Raw genomic sequence first — 21,769 nt, forward strand, 5'->3', positions numbered from 1 at the left:
CTGGAGTATGCTTAGATTATCTCTTGCCTCAAGACACATCTTACTCTCTTATCAGGAGATATACTACACGCGGACATATTGTGAGATAGCCTACCGACCACCTTGTTCTGGAAGCCCCATTTGTCAATATTGTAGCCTTATTGTTGACGGAGACTCCTCAGCCTTGTCATCGAATGGTGCTCACGTTTCGGCCCCCAATAACCGCCTTCGCTTATCTGGATCTCAGCCTGGTCGAACTTGCCCTAATTTCTATTCTTCATGATGACTGCATGAACTGCTGTTCACATCCTTACTCCTATGGTATTAGCGCGTCGAGTTACTGCATACTAAAGTTTAATCCTCTGACCCGAACTTGCATCTGCTGGTCACGGCTGTGCTCAAACACCCAATACATATGCGCGCGTGGGTAGATGCGTTAGAAACCTTCCGATTGGTGAGACATGGCGAAATGTGTGGAAGTGTCAAGCCGTCGACATTTCTTTGGCGCGAGAAGGCCGTCATAAGCGCAGAAACCGTGGTCCCTCACTTTAGTCAAATGCCAGTACACCAAACCTAGCAACTGAGTTTCAAACCTGAGGCATTTGCATCCAAGTCATTTATAGGGATCTTGAATCGGTAATACAGAACGTCGTGCATGAATCCGGATAAGCTATCTACATCAAACGATCGCCTTGCCTTATGGTACCTACCGGTACAGTGAGGTCGGAAGGGTGCAATAAGTGAGACACACATTGCTGATCGTCAAGGATTACACAGACCACCATGTATGTTGTGTCCCTCCCGACAGGCTGGTACCTAGACTTGTTCGAGAATGATAGACTGTCTTCTACCAGTATCTTCCACGAACAACAGCATCATGATCGTAGTAATTATAGATAACGTATTGTACGACATCAATCAAATGCTACCTCCCATCGTAGCTTGCGTAGATCTGTTCTTGTCTCTTATCGACGTGAGCCTTGATTTCTTGCGAGGACGAAGATCCTTGATAATCTCTAATAAGTCCTCCATGTAAAATTGAGCGCTGAGCTCTACATGCGTACACAGATGCTAAGTATGGCAGGGAATGTGTCTTAGCCGGACTGAGAGCATGGGTCGATGTGTGAACATAGATCATCTGGGATAGGTTGATATTTCTTTCGCTTTGTTCGATGTCCACATCTGAGTGCGCTCATGGACAGTGTATGATCGGTAGGATGACGCTATTAGAGTCCTCACGTGTAACTGGAACCGGTGATTCTTTGAGACACATGTCGTAGTAGGCGCTTGGCTGCAATACGCTTAGCGTATTCGTAGGTTCGTTCTTTGAGCCTTTTTGAGATAACCAGTCAAACAGACCTATTTCGAGCACTAAGTCAGGACTGCTAGGCCTTAGACTTCTGCGCTTATCCATCCATCTAGTAATCTGGGTGGGATGTTCAATCCTCGTGACACTTTTGTATCTATACATGCTACCTTAGGCAGTCTTTGAGAAGCATTGGTGGCGTCTGAGCTCCAAGTGACATTTCGTTGTGGGGTTGATCTGTCCTATGGATGAGCAAAAAGGCGACTCTTTGTTCATCAATATCCGGAAACTTCGATACAAGCTTGGAACTGTACCACATATCGAATTTCAAGCTGCAGGACACCAAGTTAACGAAAGACGGCCCATGGGTTGACTGAATTTAGCCGCCCAACAACTACATGTCGCCTTCCCGTTCGTCCACGATCACAGCCCCTCTAAATATGTTCATATCAACGTTGTACCATCGACCACGTTGTTGGACGCCATCAATGGACAGCTTGAAGCAATGACAATTGGTTGGCTTCAAGATACTGAAGAATTGTGTAGCACAGAGGAATGACGTGCTTCCCTCTACTGCAGATTCGTTCGACGTGTTACACACCAGAACGTAGCATGTACATCCCTAAATGGCATGGTCATATGGTACGAGAAAAAGTCCTGTACAATCGTTATATTGTAGTAGTGTAACGGCTACGTAAAATCGTAATTGTTGAATAGGGTCGAGGTCCTCCACTCTAGGCAGATGACCGCAAAGAGTGGACGTTGGCACAGAATGTCTTTGTCGTCTAGGGGAAGCGTCAGGCGCAATATGGTGCTAGCTACGGTGCTGTTCCAATGCCAGTATCTCCTGGAATGATGTTACCTTCTCATCTCGTTAGTGGCTTGCTGCAGATGGGTCGCAGATCCTTTTGATGATGAATCGATCGAATAGATTACGAATACGGCAGTTTGCTTAATCACTGCGTCGCGCTCGTCGTTTGTGTAGCGAGACGCAATGTAGAAAAAGGTCAGCGTAGAAGCTAAGTGGATTTCAAAAATTTGTCAACTTACGAGCGGCTGACCGTTAGCGTAACAGACTGACTTGAGTCAACTCGTCTTTCCTCCTGAGTATAGGTTACAGATGAAAACTCAGCACACCGCTTGAAGCGTTGAGTGGGCTGGTCGGTGAGACTTCGATCCCACCAAACAGTACCTGGGTTGCTCCACAAGGCAGTCATGGCGAGAGTGACATGCAATGTCGATCAAATATGCGTAGCTGCTGAGGCGTTCGAAAAGTCTTTGCATAAGCTGTGTAGTTGTATAAGATCAAGGGACGCCCACCTCGAGAAACGTCGCTCTAGCTGCCTGCTTTTTGTACAGGGCGACCCTTATGCAGAGAACGAGATGCAACACTTGCCGTGTTGCAGGCCGCCACGCCAAGATATGCCTAGTTTGCCTAGTTTGCGAAATTGCGAACCACCGACATGAGGCTCTGCCGCACGTAAATATCGGGATGTTCTCGAAGGAACTGTTGTTGCATCAGTCCAGGCTTCTGAAATCCCAGTAACCTTGAGTTGTTAATCGTTTTCTACATCGTCTCGATCACGTCGCGCACGAGTCAGCTATTACTGTCACCGCGTATTGATGCCTAATTAGCGAGGACCTCGAGCAAACCACCGCTCTTCTCTCGTCTACTCCGTTCACGCACGAACAATTGAGGTTCTGATAACATTTCATGCGCCACTCCAGACCATAAACACGCCCGCCTGTAACGTTAGCATTCGCCCCGGATTTGGGATAGCTCTCACGTCACCTCGGGTTACTTGCAAGGACACGTCTTGGCCGATGCTGGGGTTACAGCCAATCAAATTGTATTGTGGAAAATTGTTGGACACACGCCGAATACCGCATTTGGTTCACGAGCGGAACTACTACACTTGAATTCGAGGCTTACAGAATGCAACCCGAATATGTCGACATTCAGTCACGGTGGGTGAACGCACTACGAACGCAATCGAAGTCGGAACACCCACCTACAGGTGCACTTCCTTGCCCGTTCGATGGTCACGATGGTCGGATCTTCCTGAACATAGACCAACTCTTTGATCATGTGAGAGCCGACCATGCCTCTGAGGTTAAAGATTTGGAACCAAGTCAAGCACGTGCGTATCTGAGAGACGCGGTTGCGAAGTCAAGGTGAGATTGCCTACCTCATAAACCTAGCAGACAGTTTCTAACATAAGTTTAGAAACACATATCGATCTTCAGATGCTACCGCGGGTGGCGGATCTACGCTAGACATCACTGGATTATCGTTAGAGCAAAACACACTCCGGCAATCACCTCCTTACTCTGGTAAGAAACGACCTGCTGGATCTGATTTCTATGGACGCCGAGAAAAAGGTCCTATCCAGGTTGGGGTCTTTGATCCTGATTACTCTAGGGATACAGTCACGCCCGAACGCACTCAGCGCCTTTACGATCCTAAGCAGAGCACTGCATCGCCTTATCGGTCTACACCGGAGCTGCCACATCGAGATCCAATTCTCAGAGCTCAGCATCCCCAAGGGCCAGCTCGCCAGCCTGGGCTTATCGAACTGCAAAAATATGATAACCGGTATCCTGGACTTTTACTCCAGCCAGACAGTCGCCCAATCTCTCAGGAACAACTTGCGTCCGAAGTCAAGTCGATATATGCTGGCTTAACTATGGTAGAGACTAAGTGTATCCACGTTGATCGAGCTCAGGCTGCTGCTGCTGCTCAAGAGAATTCTGACTCCAACCGTAAGCTTGCTCCTGATCACTGGCAAGCTCTAATTGCACTACATCGGACTCTTCTTCACGAACACCATGATTTTTTTCTCGCTTCCCAACATCCATCCGCCAGTCCAGCTCTACGGCGACTAGCAGCAAAGTATTCTATGCCAGCTCGCATGTGGAAACATGGTATTCACTCTTTTCTTGAATTACTACGCCGCCGGCTTCCTGACAGTATTGACTACATGCTTGCGTTCATATATCTGGCCTACCAGATGATGGCGTTGTTGTACGAGACTGTACCTGCTTTTGAAAACACTTGGATCGAATGTCTGGGCGATTTAGGCCGCTATCGAATGGCCATCGAAGACGAAGATGTTCGAGACAGAGAAACTTGGGCTGGTGTTGCCCGATCTTGGTATTCCAAGGCTGCTGACAAGACCCCCATGGTCGGTCGTCTGTACCATCATTTGGCAATTTTGGCTCGTCCAAATGCTCTCCAACAGATGTACTACTATTGCAGATCCCTCAACTCCGTCGAACCATTCCCCAGCGCCCGCGAATCAATCATGACCCTTTTGAACCCCATCCTTGGGCGGGTACAAGCATCATTCTCTCACGCCTTACCAATCGACAACAACTTCATCATGGCTCATGCATACATCTTTGAGAAGAGCCCGAAAGCCGACTTTGATACGATCCAGAAAGACTTTCTCGGTCAACTCGATAATCACATTGGTCGTGTGACAGCTAAATGGAAAGAGCAAGGTGTATACATCGCTGTCACAAACATCACTGGCTGGTTTGACTATGGTATCAAGCACAACACCCTTCGTCAACTTTTCCTTTTTATTGCTCACCAACAGCCAAACTCCTCATCACAGGTGGTAAACAAAGGTCAACTTAGGGATCCTCCATTGCCGATCGATGGACAAGAACTCGAAGTCCCAATGATCACCGAGAGCGAGATTATAGCCGAGCTCCACACGCTTCATTCGGACGCGAACTTCTCCCGTGCGTTTGACATGACTATGAATACGTTCTCCCTGGTTCTCCGTCGTATTGGCGACAAGAATGTACTGCCTCATGTACACGTTCTGCTTTCTTTTCTTACCACACTCGCTTCCGTACAATACGTTGCCCATTTCATCGACCACGCTCCTTGGACCGAACTCGTTTCTTTTCTCAATACGTTAATCAAAACCGAAAATCAACAAAACCCGACTCAAGACATGAATACGTTGTTGACCAGCCCGGTCTTCTCAGCAGATGGTGAGAAGGATGGAGATGTGTTGCCGCTGCCCGAGGATTATCTGGTGCGTGGTCTGATTTGGGCACAAGATTATCTGCCAGCGAAGTGGTTTGGAAAGGAGCAGGATGAGGAAGAGAGATATCTTGAGTTACCGAGTACGGCGAAGAGTCGTACAGAGAGGGTGCTGAAGCTGGGATATCAACTCTCGACTGTAAGTCTTCCTGCTTTATTTGCCTAAGTTCATGGGTTTTCTAACTGTAGGCAAGTATAACCGATATATCTCATATGACGAGATTGCTCATACGTTCTCCGCCATCGATGTTTCGGCTGTCAGGGTCTTCTGAGCTCTGCTACTCACTTCAAACTAGTATCTTTGATCTCTGGTATCTGATAAGCCAACAAGAGCACATCTTCTTCCTCGCGTGTCTTGCACTGAGTATGATTGTAGTGGGTCATTTAAAGGTCGGTCTTGGTACATAAGGCTATCTGTGTGAGACCAATAGAACACAGTGATTGGGGAAAAGAAGATGTGCTAGAGGTGGAGAAAGTCGTCCTGATGACGCGTATTCTTTGGTGAGTGTTCAGGGATGTTGGGCGGCAAGCGAAACATCGGACAAGTGCCGAATCCAACAAGATGCAGGGTAAGGGTGATCAGCAGCCAGACCCATCACCAAAGTGAGAATGTTCACCCACAAAAGTCATCAGGCTGAAGTACATCCAGGCGCTTGGATGTACAAATGTGGCGCTGTACTTGCGTATCGCCGATCGGCACTAGATTCACGTTCCCGGCGGTAAAGCAAAGGATACAAATATCGAAAGAAATATCCTCTTATTCTCATTTATTCTCATTCATATATAATCGAAACACCATGGCTGTTCTATTCTATCGGTTGAGCCATTGATATCCTGAGCACCCCAGCCTCCAGCTTGTATTGGGATGCCATCTCATCTTTGTTTGGTTTGTCGTGCGATCCCATATGACTTCTGGTCCAAAGTTCACGATCAGAAAGAATACTCTCAACAAGCGTGTGTTCCATTACAGTCATTGGAATGTATGCGGGGTGAGGCAGCAGATGGATGCCAATTATGTGAGATCCTCTTCGAATCCACAAACGAGGTACAGGATCAGGATAGTTGTATCTATTTGCAAAGATCACACAGCGCTCCACATCATATATTCACACTTAAAATCGGGATGAACGGGGACCCTATATCGCAGGCATTTTTCTATCGGGTTCCGCTTTGGTGGTGTGGTAGGTTTAACAATATCCGCGTGATATGATATACATATGCACGGGTTGTATTATTATCTGCAATTTTCCAGATTACAAACTAAGAATGTTGGCTTACTATGATCAGAGTTGTTTGTTTCTCTTCAGAAACAAAAACACACACCTATGGAAAGAAACCTTCCGGTAGAGATACACGAACACGTCGATAACATCCGGACGATGAGATCATGGCTAAATCGATGTCTACACAAACACCTGAATTGTTCCAGTCTACAAAAGGACTTTCTACCCACTCGACTCCTTGATATGCAAGCCTTCAAAACTGAGCAAGATATACAACTTGTTGATTCTCAGGATGTGAAAATCCCTGGCGACGCAGAATACTTGACGCTCAGTCATTGTTGGGGCCCACCTGCCAAACACTCTGTCAAAACCGAGGGACGGAATCTCAAAGCTAGGATGACAAGAATCTCTATAAACGACTTATCAAACACATTTCGAGATGCTGTACGGATCACACGTGAGCTAGGGCATCGCTATCTGTGGATAGACTCCCTCTGTATCATTCAGGACGACAAAGAAGATTGGGCTCGAGAAGCAGCACTCATGGCCGACGTATACGGCAACGCTACCTGTACGCTCGCAGCTCTGAGTTCCGAAGACGGCACCAAGGGATGTAATATCATCTCTGATATTCAAAGATCGACATGCTGCTCCTTTCTCGATCTCGAAGTCGAATTCGATCGCTACTCTCGGCTTCGCATATTCCAGGACGAACCAGCAAATTGGGTCACTGAATACGGAGAGACTCCAGATCAAGAATCGGAGGAAAAAAGCCCTTTGAGATTTCGAGCTTGGACACTCCAAGAGAGTGCACTCTCACGCCGTATAGTTTATTTCGCAAAGACCCAGCTTCTATGGCAGTGTAGAGAGTTCAAAGCAACTGCGCAGCTTCCTTGGGTTGAGAAACGGCTTGAAGGTGAATCGAATCTGACACCGTGGCCCCTGGACGCATACATGACACCCGGTGGACCTGTTTCGCACAGCGAGCGCTGGTATCGATTGGTAGAAGACTATTCCCTTCGAACGCTTACATATGCTACTGACAAACTACCTGCGCTCTCAGGCTTGGCAAAAGGTTATGTTGGGGGAGGGCAATATGGAGCAGGGATTTGGGGTGCACATTTCCCTGGTGCACTGCTGTGGCAGACTACAGATGTGAGTCAAGTCTCGATCAACTGTCTTCATGAAGTCCATATTATCTATCTATTTCAGTACTGGACTCGCTGATTCTGTTTTCAAACAACAGGAACACGCCTGCAGACATCCCCCAGAAGACTATATCGCACCGTCATGGTCATGGGCATCAACATCAGGACGCGTATCATACGACAGCCAGCGTCTGAAACCATTCGAGCAGCGTTTCGAAGGATTGAGCGCAGAACTAGGAATCCCTTATGCAGACTTCGGGTTCCTGAAAGTCGATCGCATCGATGTTTCTCCAAAGTATGACGATGTGTATGGCGCGATCACCTCAGCTTCTCTAATCATGAGTGGTGCGCAGACGATCTGCGTTGATTGTCCGACTTCAAACAAGGGTGCGAAAACATCGGTATGTTGTTTTACCATTTCAGCTGGAAGTCACTAATGTGGCACTCAATTCAACCAACTCACCTAACCGACCACAGCCTCAATTCCTCAACAATAGACACGCAGACCTAATTCAAGCCATTTCGCACCAGATCTCCGCACTGGGCAGCCTTTCGCCCGAGCCTGCCGAAAAAGGCGACCGTCTGACGCAGGATGGCGTACAAATAGGCGTTCTATATCGTGACATAGCAGATGAAGGGTCGGGGGAAACCGTCTGTCTGCGCATCCGCAACGAGCCCTTGTTCCCACTCATCGAACACCAGTTCCACAGAGAGAAAGATATGGAGATGCTAGATACAGCGATGGGTCTTGTTCTCACCAAGCGCTCGGATGGGACGTATGTGAGGATTGGGCTTGCCAGGTGGGTTGACGAGACGCTATTCGAGGATGTGGAGGGTGTGACGATAGAAATGGTGTGATGGTCAACTTAGGATTTGGCGTTTTATGTACTCTACTACTGCTGCACCACTCGAATGAGATACTTTGAGAGCGTACCGATCTTTTGGTTGAGTGGCCAGACAGAAGGATTGTTTGTAGTGAGCGTTTACAATACTTTGAGACATTTGATTGATGGGATTGCCAGTATGAGGGACGAGGGAAGATAGCCGATCTACACGTGCTTGCGCGGATGTCTACTTATCGTTCTTACATTCGCACATGAACCACCCACCGCACTGCGATGATCATAGTTTCATTCACAGCCCCTTTCCTTCAAGGTACTCCTGCACCCTCTCAAGAAGCTCTGCCTTCTTCCCCGTCGTGCTCTGCCCCCTATGGCTTAAGAAATCCTTCAGATTAGCAACCGTCTGCTTCGTAATCTGACCCTTATTGTTGATCTCCGCCATCTGCTCATCGCTCACGCCATCATCGCCATTCTCATCCTTGACTCTAGCTTCTTTCTTGACGCGCTTAGCAGGCTTCTCCTCCGGATCTGCGCTGCGTTTCTTCGTCGTATTCGCCGTCGTCTTGGCGCGATGCGCAAGTGTGGATTTTTGCTGCTGCGCAAACGCTTCCTCAAACTCCCTGCCGTAGGCTTCGATGTATTCGCCGCACCGCTTGTCGATCTGCTTGAAGCGCGGGACCGTCTTGTCCTCTGGGTCGAGGGGGATTTCGTCACCCAGCGCCATGGCTTGCAGACAACGGTAGAACCACTGCAGGTCTGGATTCGGGTACTTGGCTGGCTCGTATACTCCTTTGGGGAGCTGCAGCTGCTCCATGATCTGTCGCATTTTGTCCGTCAGTTCGTCGGTCGTCTGGAGAGCGTTCTCTGCTGCTTCGGGGAACTGGCGGATGTCGTCTGCAAATGGTAGCGGGATGAGCCACAGGCCGGGAGGCATGCTTTGCTCACCCTCTTCATCCATCTTCTCTTCGGCAGGGATGAGCGCGCAGAGTGTGGGTGAGGCGTTGCGACGCGGAATGAACCATACAAGACCCATCTTCTTCGACTTAAGGAGTTTCTGCTGCAAAGCGGAGAAGACGCGTGTCGAGCCTATGTAGTCTGCTTCCGAGGGGTAGATGAACGTTGCCTTGTTGGTGTTGGCCCAGATGGGAACGCTGGATAATGGTTTGAAACCGATGATTCGAATCACTGGATCGCCGAAACATTGTCGGATTTTCGTGATCTCGTCAGGTGTGAAGGTTATCGCATCTCCGCCGAACTTGTACGCCTTTCGTAGTTCAGTCTTCTCGACGACACGCGCAGTGTCGTCGGCCATGTGGGAGGTTGAGGAGGAGACGATTTGCGTCTTCTCGCCGCCGACCCAAACGTAGCATGATTTCACGTGTTCCTGTCGCTTGATCAGGATGAAGCCTTTGACCCCAATGCGCAGTTCGGGGCTTAGTTCGAGGGGTAGGCTGAAGAGGGCGCGACGTGGTGCGGCTTTTGAATTTATGGAAGAGATAAGCTGTTTCAAGAGGGTGATGCCTTCGCCGCTCTTTGCGACCTTAGTTGTGGAAGCGACCACTACAGGAGCGTCTGGGTCAGAGGGAGATGTTGGGTAGACCAAGTCATCGTAGAATCTGGACCGGTCGAAGTCGTGCTCTGGCCGAGAAATTGGGAACAAGTCGATTGTACATCCCAGGTCGTACAGATCTCTCGCTCGCGTTATTGCCGTATCTTTGTCTTGCTTAATTTTGACTGGGTAGTCGTTGTCGGTGACTATGAACAAACGTCTTGACGAGAAGTTGGGCGCCTTGGTTGTGAAGATCTGATTCGCGCAGAACAGCACCGTCGCCAGGCTAGCTCCATCTTTTGAAGGTTTGAGGATATGCTCCGCCTCTTCTTCCTCTTCAACCAACTCTCTCAGTCGCTTCACGTCTTGGGCTGAAGGAACATCCAAGTCTGCTAGAAGATAGCAGTGTTGGAATGTGCTGTCCCCATCCTTCAGGTCTGTCTTCTCAGTGCCAAACAACAGGATGCCCATCATGTCGTTAGGGTTGGAGATGATGCGCTGCTGCATGAGTTGGTAGGCGCACTTCAGCGCAGCAGACGTTGCGGAGTCTCTGTCTGCTTTCTTGTCGTTTGAAGGAGGGGGACATTCTAACATGGTGGAGCTGACGTCAATTGCGAAAAGCACCGCGTCTTTCATTGTCTTGTAGCTCTGGAAACGATAAGCAGACACACGTTTGTAGTTGGTTTCCTGATGCATACAGAGTCATCAATCTCCTCTTCCTCTTCCTCCTCTTCTTCGCTTGGACGATAATTCTGCGTATCCGCCATTGTGTGTGATGTCTTGGCTTGGGTCGTGAAGTGGTGTGAGTCTGCTTTAGCTCTTGTAGACCAAGATCTTCAAAGTCGTTCACACAACTACAGAGCAATGAGGCTTTCTACGATAAAATAGAAAAGCGAGGGCGTGGACGTGCGCTAGCTGTCGCGTTGATTGAACGTAAGGCAGCAGTGAGACGCGCCTGGTTTAGCTTTGACGCGTTTTCACGTGCCTTCACTAGCTTGGTCTCAGCGGCATTAACGTGTCCGTGCGCGTAATGGGCGGATTTATGTAATACACGCTGAACACTCTTTTGTCCTAACTTACCGTTAGAATAAGTCTATTAGAGCTACATATAATGGCTACGATTATAGGATTTTATAGTAAAGTAGTAATCCAGAAGACGGCAAGTCCGCATCAGGAAACAGCTACATCCCATTCGGGTATGGGTGCTTTCCGAAATACCTTCGTATAACGTGACCTGCGCTAAACCAATGAGGAATGAGAGATAAGACCGGAAGTCGAGCCGGGCAATCTAATTGGTGGAGCCAAAGTCACGTTATACGAAGGTATTTCGGAAAGCACTATCCCATGCCCCGGCTTGCTGAACCCGCGGATTTCGGCCAGTAGAACAGCAGAGTACAATAGCCGAAGAACATCAAAACCAGAACTCGACACCAAAGATGTTCCAACGCAAGGCTTAATGCCGACACGCCGACGCGATTTAATTGGTTGAAAGTCGGTCCGAAATCCGCGGGTTCAGCAAGCCGGGGCATGGGATAATCCGGGTCTTCGCTTACTATCTCTGAGCTACCTCCCAAACCGGCAATCAACCTCTTTCTTTTCCACAAATCGCCTTCCCTGCCTTGCGATGTTCCCGGCGGTCTCTCTCGATTATGTTCGCATTGTGCCAGAGCGGGTTCCCATTCTCAGCTTTAGCTAGCTTTGAACAATGTATACTGAGATGTGGACTTTGGCGATAGTCTTAATGGCGACCTACAAAAGGGTGCTCAGTTTGTTGACAAACCTCTATCTTCTCATCACTCAATTATTTGAGAATACAAGATATGGTCACATCAGAATGGCTTCTACCTCTTACAATAGTATCTACACTGTCCCTCTGACTGCAACTATGACGCTTGTCCCTTAGGTTCCTCAAGCGTCCAGGCCCAGACCCAGACCCAAAGCCACAGTCAAACGAAAGACGAATACACATATCAAAGTCGAAGAACCTAAGTCTCACAAAGCCAACTGTTCCATAGGCAAGGAAGAAGGATCGGGTCTCGATACATCCTCATCTACAGATTCTGGCCCATCAAGTTTTTCTCCTATCACTGTACCTGATCCTGTTCAAATCACGGCCTCTACTCTTCTGCTGCATGAACAAGGTGCGATACGGTTGTTGACCAACCTGGTACGTTGAACACTCGTTAACACATGATTGTAGAAATATTGAGTGGCTTCGGAAACGCTGCCTTTCCTGGAAAACTGGCGCAACACCTGCATTCCCGAGACGGGCCAGATGGAAGAGATGCAAGCCACGTTACAAACCTCGGAATAGCTAATATAACGATAGTTGATCTCGAGGTTGGGTATATTCCAGGCAAGTTCTAAGGAAAGAACGGGTCGTTAATCTACTGACCAACAGTAGAACATCAAACGATCGCTGATGGCGACTTCACGTTTTTTCAAAATGGAGAAGGTTGTCTTAGATTGTACGATGGCTCCAACACAGCTACCATACCCGCGCTGCCTAGAGAACGCACAGGAAGCTTGTAGTAACGCTCTGTAAGGTGGCCCGCTGCACAAGAGGGAGCCAGTAGGCAATAGTACTATAAATAGCAGTGTACTAAAAACACGCAAACGAGCTCACTCTTTATCTAACGAATTCTTTTTTTCTATCCTCCTTCCGCATTTTGAATAGGCTATTAAACAGGGTTAATCATTCTGCAAGCCCTAATCGTCAGCGCTAGGTCATTATTAGTAATGTTGGCTCAGAAGTGATGCATTGTGTAATTAATTATGCATTAAATGTGGAAATGAGCTCTCCATGTACCTAGAGTGTAGCCCGACAATGGGCTGATTTGCCTGTAGAAATTTCAGGCGCTTACAGCTCACATTCACCCAGATCCAGGTAATATGCATCCAGCCAAACTACTTGAAAAAATAGTTTCGAGGTACAGATGTCGTAGGTCCATTACTATGACTACAATGTTATATACTTCTAATACTTCACTCCCTAGTGATATTTTATTCACATTGCTATAAGTTGCCGACTGGTCTAGTACTTGTATTGGTTTTCTGACCCTTGATATTGTTTATACTAGATCCTCCGTTCAGACTGGAATCTTGGAAGCTTAGTATTTATTAGACGGACTAAAGCCGTACCGTGGCAGGGGGGTGCAAGCCTATCTCTCCTCTTCACCTTCATCCCTGCCATGTCAACCGCAAACAAGCTTACAAAAGATCTATCGGTGCCGCATGTACCTAACCGCAAACAAGACATTAGATCAAAAACCCCTAGACACGTTGTCATGATAACCAACCAGAAGGATTGAAACCAAATCTAGCAACGCCACGATTTTACGACGCAGCTAACGACTTACCACATGATGTGGAACCACAATCGATCTCATTGTACAATTGATTTCCCTGTTGTGTGTTGTTGGTGGCCTATCCCTAGTGAGGATAACGAGAGCGAGATGCCCGGTCGACAAAGTATAAAGTCCAGAGCATTTCTCACCTTCTGTAGCAAGAGAATTCAGCACCGCTCACACCGGCCCAAGTCTTTCCTTGACCAGTTGTCTACCTTGTCAATTGTTCTCTCTCCTCTCATCAGTCGAATTCTCTCTTCACCATGACTACCCTCAAGCAAATCCTCATTGCTATGGCTGTCGCCGCGGTCAGTGTCCGCGCTATTCCGCTGTCCGCTGATTCCACCGCAACGACTATCATCGGTGCTCCGGTGTCTGCTGTGACCGAGGCCTCAAAGCCACTTGAAGGAAAGGAACTCGAGGACTTCATGGCCAGTGGGCCATACACCCCCGAGGGCGCCATCGACATCACCAACACGACATTGGGCTTCGAGTTGGTCAAATTTATCGATGCTCATCCCGATGCCAACGCCTTGGCTAAGAGGGGCGGCCCCTGCAGCCAGGGCGATTGCCCCGATTTCAATGCTCCCTTCGACTTTTACTCGCAGCGCTATGTGAATGCCGTAAATGGCGCCCCCCTAGTAACCTGGGCGTACTGGGGCCGCTGGAATGACTGTGGCCAGTGCGGAAGAATCCAGATCAGCTCAGATGGATGCTTCGACTTCACTTCGTGCGGCCGCAGCCAGAGCATCTGCGTCGACAGCGGCAAGGCTAGGGCCCACCGTATCTGGCATGATGTCAACCACAAAACATGCTACACGGCCACCCGGGCAGATCTCGGTAACTGTGGCGTCGTCCTGACAAACGCCGTAATCTGGTACCCGAATGGAGAGACCGCGTGCAATTGGTAGTCAAGCAATATTTATACTGCAGCGACGGGGGACTTTTCCTAGTACGGAACGGTCGTTACTCGAGGAGGGGGTGGGTGATGCAGTCGCGGGAGCGACAACAACGGCTGGGGCTTTTTTAACTGTTGTTTAAATGGTTGCGTCGTTCAACTGTGAGGGGTGTTGGCTCGAAGGGCCCCACTGCGTTGATGAGAAGTTGCTGCTGGAAACTTAGATCGCTCTTCATAGGCTATGAAGCAACCACCAAGAGTACAAAAGGCCAACCCAAGCTGGCTTTAAAAGTCTCAGGCGCAATCAAATACCACCTGCTATCTCTGTTCATGATCTTCCAGCATAATCTCAGTTTGCACACATTATAAGCTGTCCTGTTCTTAGTATATCAAAACTCTAGAAGAGCAATTAAGGGACAACAAGAAGATCTCGCGCAGTCTCTCTGAACAGGTCGAACACTTATCGTAAGATGAATTGGAGAATCCCAAACAACGCTGTTCGCCGTCTCAAATGGAGTGAGGAGACGCTACTGAGGTGACTCCGAACAAAAGCGCGGGTGTATCGCCGGCGAGGGATATGGACATGTAGCCTGGTGGTGATACAAGCCGAAGGAGCACCTCTCGACATACAATATCGCAACCTACGCATGCCAGCGGTCGACATCATTCCTTGACATCCCAGATCTTGATAGTCCTGTCATAAGACGCCGACGCCAGCCGCGTCAAGTCATGCGAGAAGGCCACGGAACTAACATAGTGGCTTTGGTCCTCGAGCGCCTGCAGACATGTGCTCCACCCGTTGCTCAGAGCCAGCCTAATACTGATTGCTTCTGGCTCTTCGTGCTGGAACAGCTGTCTGATCAGACTACCTGTCGGACTAAACATGAGTGTGGGTGCATAGGTCTGAAGAGGGTAACCCTCAATTGCTCCTTTGTGGTACATAATGAATCGCCGTGCGTCTTGAACAAGCTGAGCAAGTCTATCTTGGTCAAGCACCTTCTACTAGCGTTAGTATCTAGATCACACCAGACAGACACGCAAAACTCTAGACAACGTACCTGCACCAATGACCACAGTTTGGTCATTGGTACGACGCCTTTCCCTATGCCCCTGCACAGACTAAGCCCTTCTAGCCAGTAAAGATACTTCTTCCTCAGAAAATCATTGACAACGTCTGCGGCTCGCAGGCCACCAACACTGCTCCCTAAAGACTTGAGCTTCGAATTGTGCAGATGCACGAGTAACTACAATCTTTCTTGCAGTCTCCGCTTCTCTTGTAGCCTAACCTTAGTGCGCATTACGCAAATCCGCGCAACATGCGCACGGACACGTTAGCGTACGATGGCTGGCGATCGCCGTGCTCGATGTCATCAACGACAACGGGACAACCGTCATTGGCTGAAGCTTTATACCCCAAAGTTTATTCATCCTGTCCGGCCTCGGCTGGTCTTCTCTCCTTGACTGTTTGACAGCGTGGTTCCTGTTTCCTTCTTTACACACATACACTCACAATGGCACTCCGCACGCCACTGACGTTTGCTGCAAAGCGTATAACATCGACAGCCCCCACCACGGCCATACTCTCGTCATATAGTTCGCAAAGGAGAAGAGGCAATGCCACAGTCGCCCCAGCGGCAACAGGTGCTGCTGGTAGTAAGGGCCCAACGGCTATTATGTTCATGAACATGGGAGGACCGTCCACAACGGACGAAGTTCATGGCTTCTTGAGCGCGCTATTTGTATGCACGTCGACACGCCAAATCAGGACCACAAACTAACAGACATAGGCCGACAAAGACCTCATCCCACTTGGTCCTCTACAAAATTACATTGGCCCTTACATCGCGCGGAGACGAACGCCGAAGATTCAGAAGCAGTACGCTGAGATTGGTGGCGGATCACCCATCCGAAAATGGTCCGAATACCAAGCATCCGAAATGTGCAAGATCCTCGACAAGACATCTCCCGAGACGGCGCCGCATAAACCTTACGTCGCCTTCCGCTACGCAAACCCACTGACTGAGGATACATACAAGCAGATGCTAGCAGATGGGTTTGGTGGAGGAAATGGTGGCAGAGCCGTCGCATTCACACAGTACCCCCAGTACTCGTGCTCCACAACTGGGTCATCACTCAATGAGTTGTGGAAGTGGCAGACCAGACTAGAAGGCAAGCGAGCAGGCGAAGATGTTGACCCAGAAGGTGCCATCAAATGGAGTGTAATTGACCGATGGCCCGCCCATTCTGGACTTGTCGAGGCTTTTGCGCAGAACATCGAGAAGAAGCTGGCCGAGTACCCACCCGAGCGAAGAGACAATGTCATCCTGCTGTTCTCCGCGCACAGTCTTCCCATGACGGTTGTCAACCGTGGCGACCCCTACCCCGCTGAAGTCGCAGCAACCGTCTACGCTGTCATGCAGCGCCTGCAGATGAAGTACAAGTACCGCCTCGTCTGGCAATCGCAAGTCGGACCACAGCCCTGGCTTGGGGCGCAAACCTCGGACACAGTCAAGAACTTGATGAAGAAGGGTCAGACAGACATGGTGCTCATTCCAATTGCTTTTACGAGCGACCACATCGAGACGTTGTACGAGCTGGACAAGGAAGTAATTGGCGAGGACGCGGAGGGTCACGAAGGTGTGAAGCGCGTGGACAGCCTAAACGACAGCCCAGTCTTCATCCAAGCCCTTGCAGATCTTGCGAAGACGCATCTTGAGAGCGGAGTGGCATGTAGCCCACAGATGAGTCTACGATGCCCGGGGTGCACGAGCGAGAGGTGTTTGGCGCAGAAAGAGTTCTTCGCCGGACAGGCGAAGCACCTGCCTACTATCGGGGCGTGATGCGGGGGAGAAGTAGGGGATGTATATCATGTATATCTAATGTATGCCAGCATAATGAAATGTACACTGAGCTTGGACCCTTGGATGTCGAACTTGACTTGGAACCAATTTCTCCAGCAGTCTTTGCAACCGTTCTATTTGGTGAGATGCAGGGTGAATAGCTGCAGGTTGTGTGTATAATCTCAATTTTAGCAACTTCATTTTCAATCGTCCAACTCATCGCGTACGGCCATGATGGATCAAAATGCATGTTTCTCCAAGCAGAGACAAAAACCAATTCATGCCTAGCGTTTGTTGAACCGTAAGCAGGTGTTGTTGAGCGTTGACAATCACTTGGCGAAGCGGATCCCCGAACTTGCGGGCGGAGCTCAACCTCAAATCTTTGCCAATCGAGCACCGCCTCCACCTCGCCCTCGTCCACGACCCCTCCCACCTGCCCCCTCCCCACCGACATCGCCATGCTGTCCAGGACAATCAGGAGGAGCATTGCCTCGCCCTTCCGGCGCAGTGCCTTCGCCCCCGCTGCTGCGCGACCCGCCTTCAGGACCGTCACCACCGACGCAGCATCGTCGCATACCGATCGGGAGGCTGTCCCAGAGGTAAGAGAGCCGTGCAGCACGCCAATTCCGCGAGGAGCGGCGCCGAACGGATGGCTGACGGCCCGCAGGATGATGACAAGCACTTTGAGGTGCGCCTCTCGGACGAGGCCTTCGAGACATACGAGCTCGACCCGCCGCCCTACACGCTCGATGTCACCAAGAAGGAGCTGAAGAAGATGTACTACGACATGGTGGCCGTACGGTACGATTGTTCCGCCACCCGAGCATAGCTGGGCACTCGCACATTCTGACATGCTTGTCTAGACGCATGGAGATGGCCGCCGACCGGCTCTACAAGGAGAAGAAGATCCGCGGTTTCTGCCATCTGTCCACCGGTCAGGAGGCCGTCGCCATTGGTATCGAACATGCCATTGAGCGTGCTGACCATCTCATCACCGCCTACCGCTGCCACGGCTTCGCCCTTATGCGCGGAGCCTCTGTCAAGTCCATCATCGGTGAACTGCTCGGCAGGAGGGAGGGTATTGCCTACGGAAAGGGAGGTTCCATGCACATGTTTGCGCCTGGTTTCTACGGTGGAAACGGTATCGTCGGTGCCCAGGTCCCCGTCGGCGCCGGTATCGCCTTTGCGTGCCAGTACGAGAACAAGAAGAACGTCACCCTCGCGCTGTACGGAGACGGTGCCTCGAACCAGGGCCAGGTCTTTGAGTCGTACAACATGGCGAAGCTGTGGAACCTGCCCATCATCTTCGGCTGCGAGAGTGCGTCCACCACTACACCAATCATCATAACTCTGCTAATATGAGACAGACAACAAGTACGGTATGGGTACCGCTGCCAACCGCTCCTCTGCCCTCACCGAGTACTACAAGCGCGGCCAGTACATCCCTGGTCTGAAGATCAACGGCATGGACGCCCTCGCCGTCAAGGCCGCTGTCAAGTACGGAAAGGAGTACTGCGCCGCCGGCAAGGGACCCCTCGTCTACGAATTCGTCACCTACCGCTACGGAGGCCACTCCATGTCCGACCCCGGAACCACCTACCGAGTACGCTCCCACCTCCCCCATCCCCCAGCACCCATGCGACAATACTAACCACAACACCAGACCCGTGAGGAAATCCAGCGCATGCGCAGCACCAACGACCCCATCGCCGGCCTCAAGACCAAGCTCCTCGACTGGGGCGTCACCACGGAAGAAGAACTCAAGGGCATCGACAAGCAGGCACGCTCCGACGTCGACGCCGAGGTCGCCATCGCAGAGAAAATGGCCGAGCCAGACGCCACGGCAAAGGTCCTGTACGAGGACATTTACGTCCGTGGCTCCGAGCCAGAGTTCCTCCGCGGACGTATCCCAGAGGAGAACTTTTACTACAATGAGCATGATATGGGTAAGGAGAAGGACGCGGTTGCGCAGACGGCGATTTGAGCGCTGGTTGGCAGTTGTGTGGATGGGAGTGAGGGGGGGAATTCTTGGTGTGTATTGTAATACTAGGGATTTATGGGTGGGTGCTTATTGTGCTGGTATATGGGTGATATGGGATGAGAGGTGGGGTCGTGTATGAGTGAATCTGACCTTTTCCATGTATATGTTGTTGGTTTTGGTGGTGTGTGATGTTAGAGCTGTCCATCCATGCACACAACTGGACTTCGAATCACATCACATCATGTTCAGATGGCAATTTTCACATCTCATCAACGGGTATCAAATGCCTCGTCTCGCCATCTCATTGCATAACCTCTTTACAATGGACGACCTAGCCCTCCCCTCCACTAGCATTCTCATCATCAGAATCCTGATCCCACTTCTGCTGCTGTGTCGTCGTGGCCTTAACCTCACGCACCCTCTTCGTAGCCTCGATACCGCCAGACGTCAGATACAAGAAAGTAGGATCCTTGTAGTTATCAAGGTGCGTGAAGAACGTATTGAACCTATCACTCCACATCAGCATTTCGCCTCCTAAACATCCATCACAGTGAAAGCGAGAAAGGGGGTATACTCACTGATTCCCCATTGCCTCCTCCCTAAAAATCCGCTGATAAATTTCCCTCTCCTTAAACTCCTCAATCAGGCTATCATACTTCTTGAAATCAAGCGGTTCGCGCTCGTGCTGCCTAGCCGCCTTCTCATTATACGAGTCGAAGACGGGACGCTCGAGGAGCAGACCCAGGCCGGGGGCTTTCGGAATGCGAACAACCGTATTCCCGAAGCTCGCACGCAGCATATCAGGATGCGTACCACATCGCACCGTCAGAGCAGCCATACCGACCATTTTGCGAATCTGATGCATCATGAAGCTCTGGCCGTGGACTTTCAGGGACAGCCATTCCGTGTCGTGTATGATGATTGGCTGGGGGGCGATAGTGAAGGATTTGATGTATCGCTGGGCAGATTTATCGCTGAATTTCTTCTGTACGGTGTAGTTGTGGAAGCGCTGGGTTCCGAGGTATTGGTTGAGGGCTGCTTGGACGCGGGATTGGCGGTCCGGGGAGATGCGGTAGGCTTTTTTGGCGTCGATGTAGGCGGTTTTGAGGGCTTTGATTGCTTCTTCTAGTGCGGATTCGTTGACGGTGCCGGGGGGGAGGGGCACGGAGCCGTCGGTTTGGGAGTTGAGGGTTAGGTTGGGGGTGTTTTGCTGGATGGTGGATATTGTGTGTTTTACTTCGTTGGCGGCTTGGTCGATGTCCATTGCTTCGCTGGTGTCGGGGTTGGTGTTCTTGTTCGCGTGGACGTCGTCGAGGGAGGCGTCGATGAGGGGGTCGCCTTCGGGTGCGTCCGTGGCTTCGACGTTGTAGAGGGCTTCTTCTACGAGCGGCTTGATCGAGTCGTCTAGCGAGTCTAGGATGGGCTTGATGTACTTCTCCTCGACCTCAGGCCAGAAGTGGGCTACCTCGGCCTGCCTCTTGCGGTACTCTTCGACGTCGTTTTCTTTTTCGGCGAACTCCTCGAGCTTCTTCCCCAGGTAACTCGACGGGTGTGGCGGGAGGAACGAATGCGTGGGGATCAGGTACTCGTACCATCGCGAGTCGCAGGCCTGGTAGCAGCTGAAGGATCCGATGGTGCGCTGGATCCCCCACACTCTGATCTGGTCTGTGAGGTTGCTGTTGATCTTCTCTACGATGTCGTCGTCCTCAACGATCAACTTCAGCGAGATGACGTTCCCTGCTGCGTGGACGCCCTTATCGGTACGGGCGCAACGGACGAGCGAGGACTTTTTCGGGTCGTCAGCGTTGGCCTTTGATATGGCGCCGGCGGCGACAAAGGCCCTGAACAAGTCGCCCTCAATCGTCTTCTGCTTGTGGTCGATCTGCATGCCCTTGTAGCCCGTGCCCGAGTAGCCGACCATGACTGCGACCTTGCGCTTCGGCCTGCGCTCTTCAGCCTCGACTTCCTCGGCGGGGAAGGCTGCAGGTAGCTCCGGTCGTTCGGTAGCATCCTGATCCTTGTTGCGCGCCTGCTGGGCTTCATTGCGCCCGCGTCTGTCTAGTTGCGCGGTACTTGCTTAGTTAGAGACGCGCTTTGGCGAGGCGGGTGGACACCTACGCATGTTCCGTACGTCCCAGATTCCTTTTCTTGCTCTGATGGCTGCCGTGCTGAAGGCCACGTCCACCTCGACCTCTGCCCCCGCCTCGGCCCCCGCCTCTGCCTCTGCCGTCGCGCCCTCGGTCTTCCCATTTGCGCTTCCTGTCGTGATCCGACGAGTCGTTGTCGCCGCGCGAGGCCTTGTTGTCAGCCATTGGCGGAGCGGAAGGCTTCTCGGCAGCTTGGTCCATTGTGTAGGGCTGGCGAGCATAGGTGTGGTCAAGGTGATTGGGGAGGGAGCTGCAAGGGAAATTGTGGGGTGGAAGCTTGAGCGACTTTTTTGTGAACGTCAAGCTTGGCGCGGCAGTACCGAAGGCGTTGATGACCACTCACATGAATAACGATTACAAACACTATTGTCCTCAAATCTACCATAGAATCTAGCAATGGTGGCTATATACAATTTGAGGCGTGAGTCAATCTGTAGTTATATAGACGA

At 50.6% G+C, this 21,769-nt stretch overlaps 8 protein-coding genes across 8 annotated transcripts; 5 read left to right on the forward strand and 3 right to left on the reverse strand.

Moving 5' to 3' along the window:
• Nucleotides 1–2,738: 2,738 nt before the first annotated feature.
• P153DRAFT_433857 (uncharacterized protein) lies at nt 2,739–5,594 on the forward strand. The gene is made up of 2 exons (XM_033673047.1): nt 2,739–3,460; nt 3,513–5,594. The coding sequence occupies exons 1-2, from the start codon at nt 3,222–3,224 to the stop codon at nt 5,509–5,511; spliced, it is 2,238 nt and encodes a 745-aa protein (XP_033520444.1). The 5' UTR covers nt 2,739–3,221; the 3' UTR covers nt 5,512–5,594.
• A 251-nt stretch (nt 5,595–5,845) lies between these two features.
• On the forward strand, nt 5,846–8,191 carry P153DRAFT_84368 (HET-domain-containing protein). The gene is made up of 4 exons (XM_033673441.1): nt 5,846–5,914; nt 5,995–6,526; nt 6,633–7,723; nt 7,815–8,191. Exons 2-4 carry the CDS (start codon nt 6,211–6,213, stop codon nt 8,151–8,153), a joined length of 1,746 nt encoding a protein of 581 aa, XP_033520445.1. The 5' UTR covers nt 5,846–5,914; nt 5,995–6,210; the 3' UTR covers nt 8,154–8,191.
• A 374-nt stretch (nt 8,192–8,565) lies between these two features.
• On the reverse strand, nt 8,566–11,045 carry P153DRAFT_346886 (ATP-dependent DNA helicase-like protein II subunit 1). Its single transcript, XM_033666144.1, has 2 exons — nt 10,806–11,045; nt 8,566–10,755 (listed from the first exon to the last, which is right to left on the reverse strand). Exons 1-2 carry the CDS (start codon nt 10,872–10,874, stop codon nt 8,851–8,853), a joined length of 1,974 nt encoding a protein of 657 aa, XP_033520446.1. The 5' UTR covers nt 10,875–11,045; the 3' UTR covers nt 8,566–8,850.
• A 2,672-nt stretch (nt 11,046–13,717) lies between these two features.
• P153DRAFT_399522 (uncharacterized protein) lies at nt 13,718–14,627 on the forward strand (the record flags this gene model as incomplete). Its single annotated transcript, XM_033671734.1, has 1 exon — nt 13,718–14,627. The coding sequence occupies one exon, from the start codon at nt 13,718–13,720 to the stop codon at nt 14,363–14,365; it is 648 nt and encodes a 215-aa protein (XP_033520447.1). The 3' UTR covers nt 14,366–14,627.
• Nucleotides 14,628–15,015: 388 nt separating this feature from the next.
• Nucleotides 15,016–15,526, reverse strand: P153DRAFT_399523 (uncharacterized protein; the record flags this gene model as incomplete). The annotated part of the gene is made up of 2 exons (XM_033671735.1): nt 15,411–15,526; nt 15,016–15,351 (listed from the first exon to the last, which is right to left on the reverse strand). Exons 1-2 carry the CDS (start codon nt 15,435–15,437, stop codon nt 15,016–15,018), a joined length of 363 nt encoding a protein of 120 aa, XP_033520448.1. The 5' UTR covers nt 15,438–15,526.
• A 303-nt stretch (nt 15,527–15,829) lies between these two features.
• P153DRAFT_346891 (ferrochelatase mitochondrial precursor) lies at nt 15,830–17,367 on the forward strand. Its single transcript, XM_033666145.1, has 2 exons — nt 15,830–16,091; nt 16,140–17,367. The coding sequence occupies exons 1-2, from the start codon at nt 15,864–15,866 to the stop codon at nt 17,190–17,192; spliced, it is 1,281 nt and encodes a 426-aa protein (XP_033520449.1). The 5' UTR covers nt 15,830–15,863; the 3' UTR covers nt 17,193–17,367.
• A 254-nt stretch (nt 17,368–17,621) lies between these two features.
• P153DRAFT_399525 (uncharacterized protein) lies at nt 17,622–19,650 on the forward strand. Its single transcript, XM_033671736.1, has 5 exons — nt 17,622–17,791; nt 17,860–17,993; nt 18,056–18,510; nt 18,560–18,795; nt 18,856–19,650. Exons 1-5 carry the CDS (start codon nt 17,651–17,653, stop codon nt 19,174–19,176), a joined length of 1,287 nt encoding a protein of 428 aa, XP_033520450.1. The 5' UTR covers nt 17,622–17,650; the 3' UTR covers nt 19,177–19,650.
• P153DRAFT_84484 (pseudouridine synthase) lies at nt 19,456–21,749 on the reverse strand. Its single transcript, XM_033673442.1, has 3 exons — nt 21,292–21,749; nt 19,752–21,245; nt 19,456–19,679 (listed from the first exon to the last, which is right to left on the reverse strand). The coding sequence occupies exons 1-3, from the start codon at nt 21,519–21,521 to the stop codon at nt 19,505–19,507; spliced, it is 1,899 nt and encodes a 632-aa protein (XP_033520451.1). The 5' UTR covers nt 21,522–21,749; the 3' UTR covers nt 19,456–19,504.
• Between the last annotated feature and the right edge of the window lie 20 nt (nt 21,750–21,769).

Source organism: Dothidotthia symphoricarpi (genome assembly GCF_010015815.1).
Source record: "Dothidotthia symphoricarpi CBS 119687 unplaced genomic scaffold P153scaffold_18, whole genome shotgun sequence".
In the NCBI taxonomy this organism is placed as follows: Eukaryota; Fungi; Ascomycota; class Dothideomycetes; order Pleosporales; family Dothidotthiaceae; genus Dothidotthia; species Dothidotthia symphoricarpi.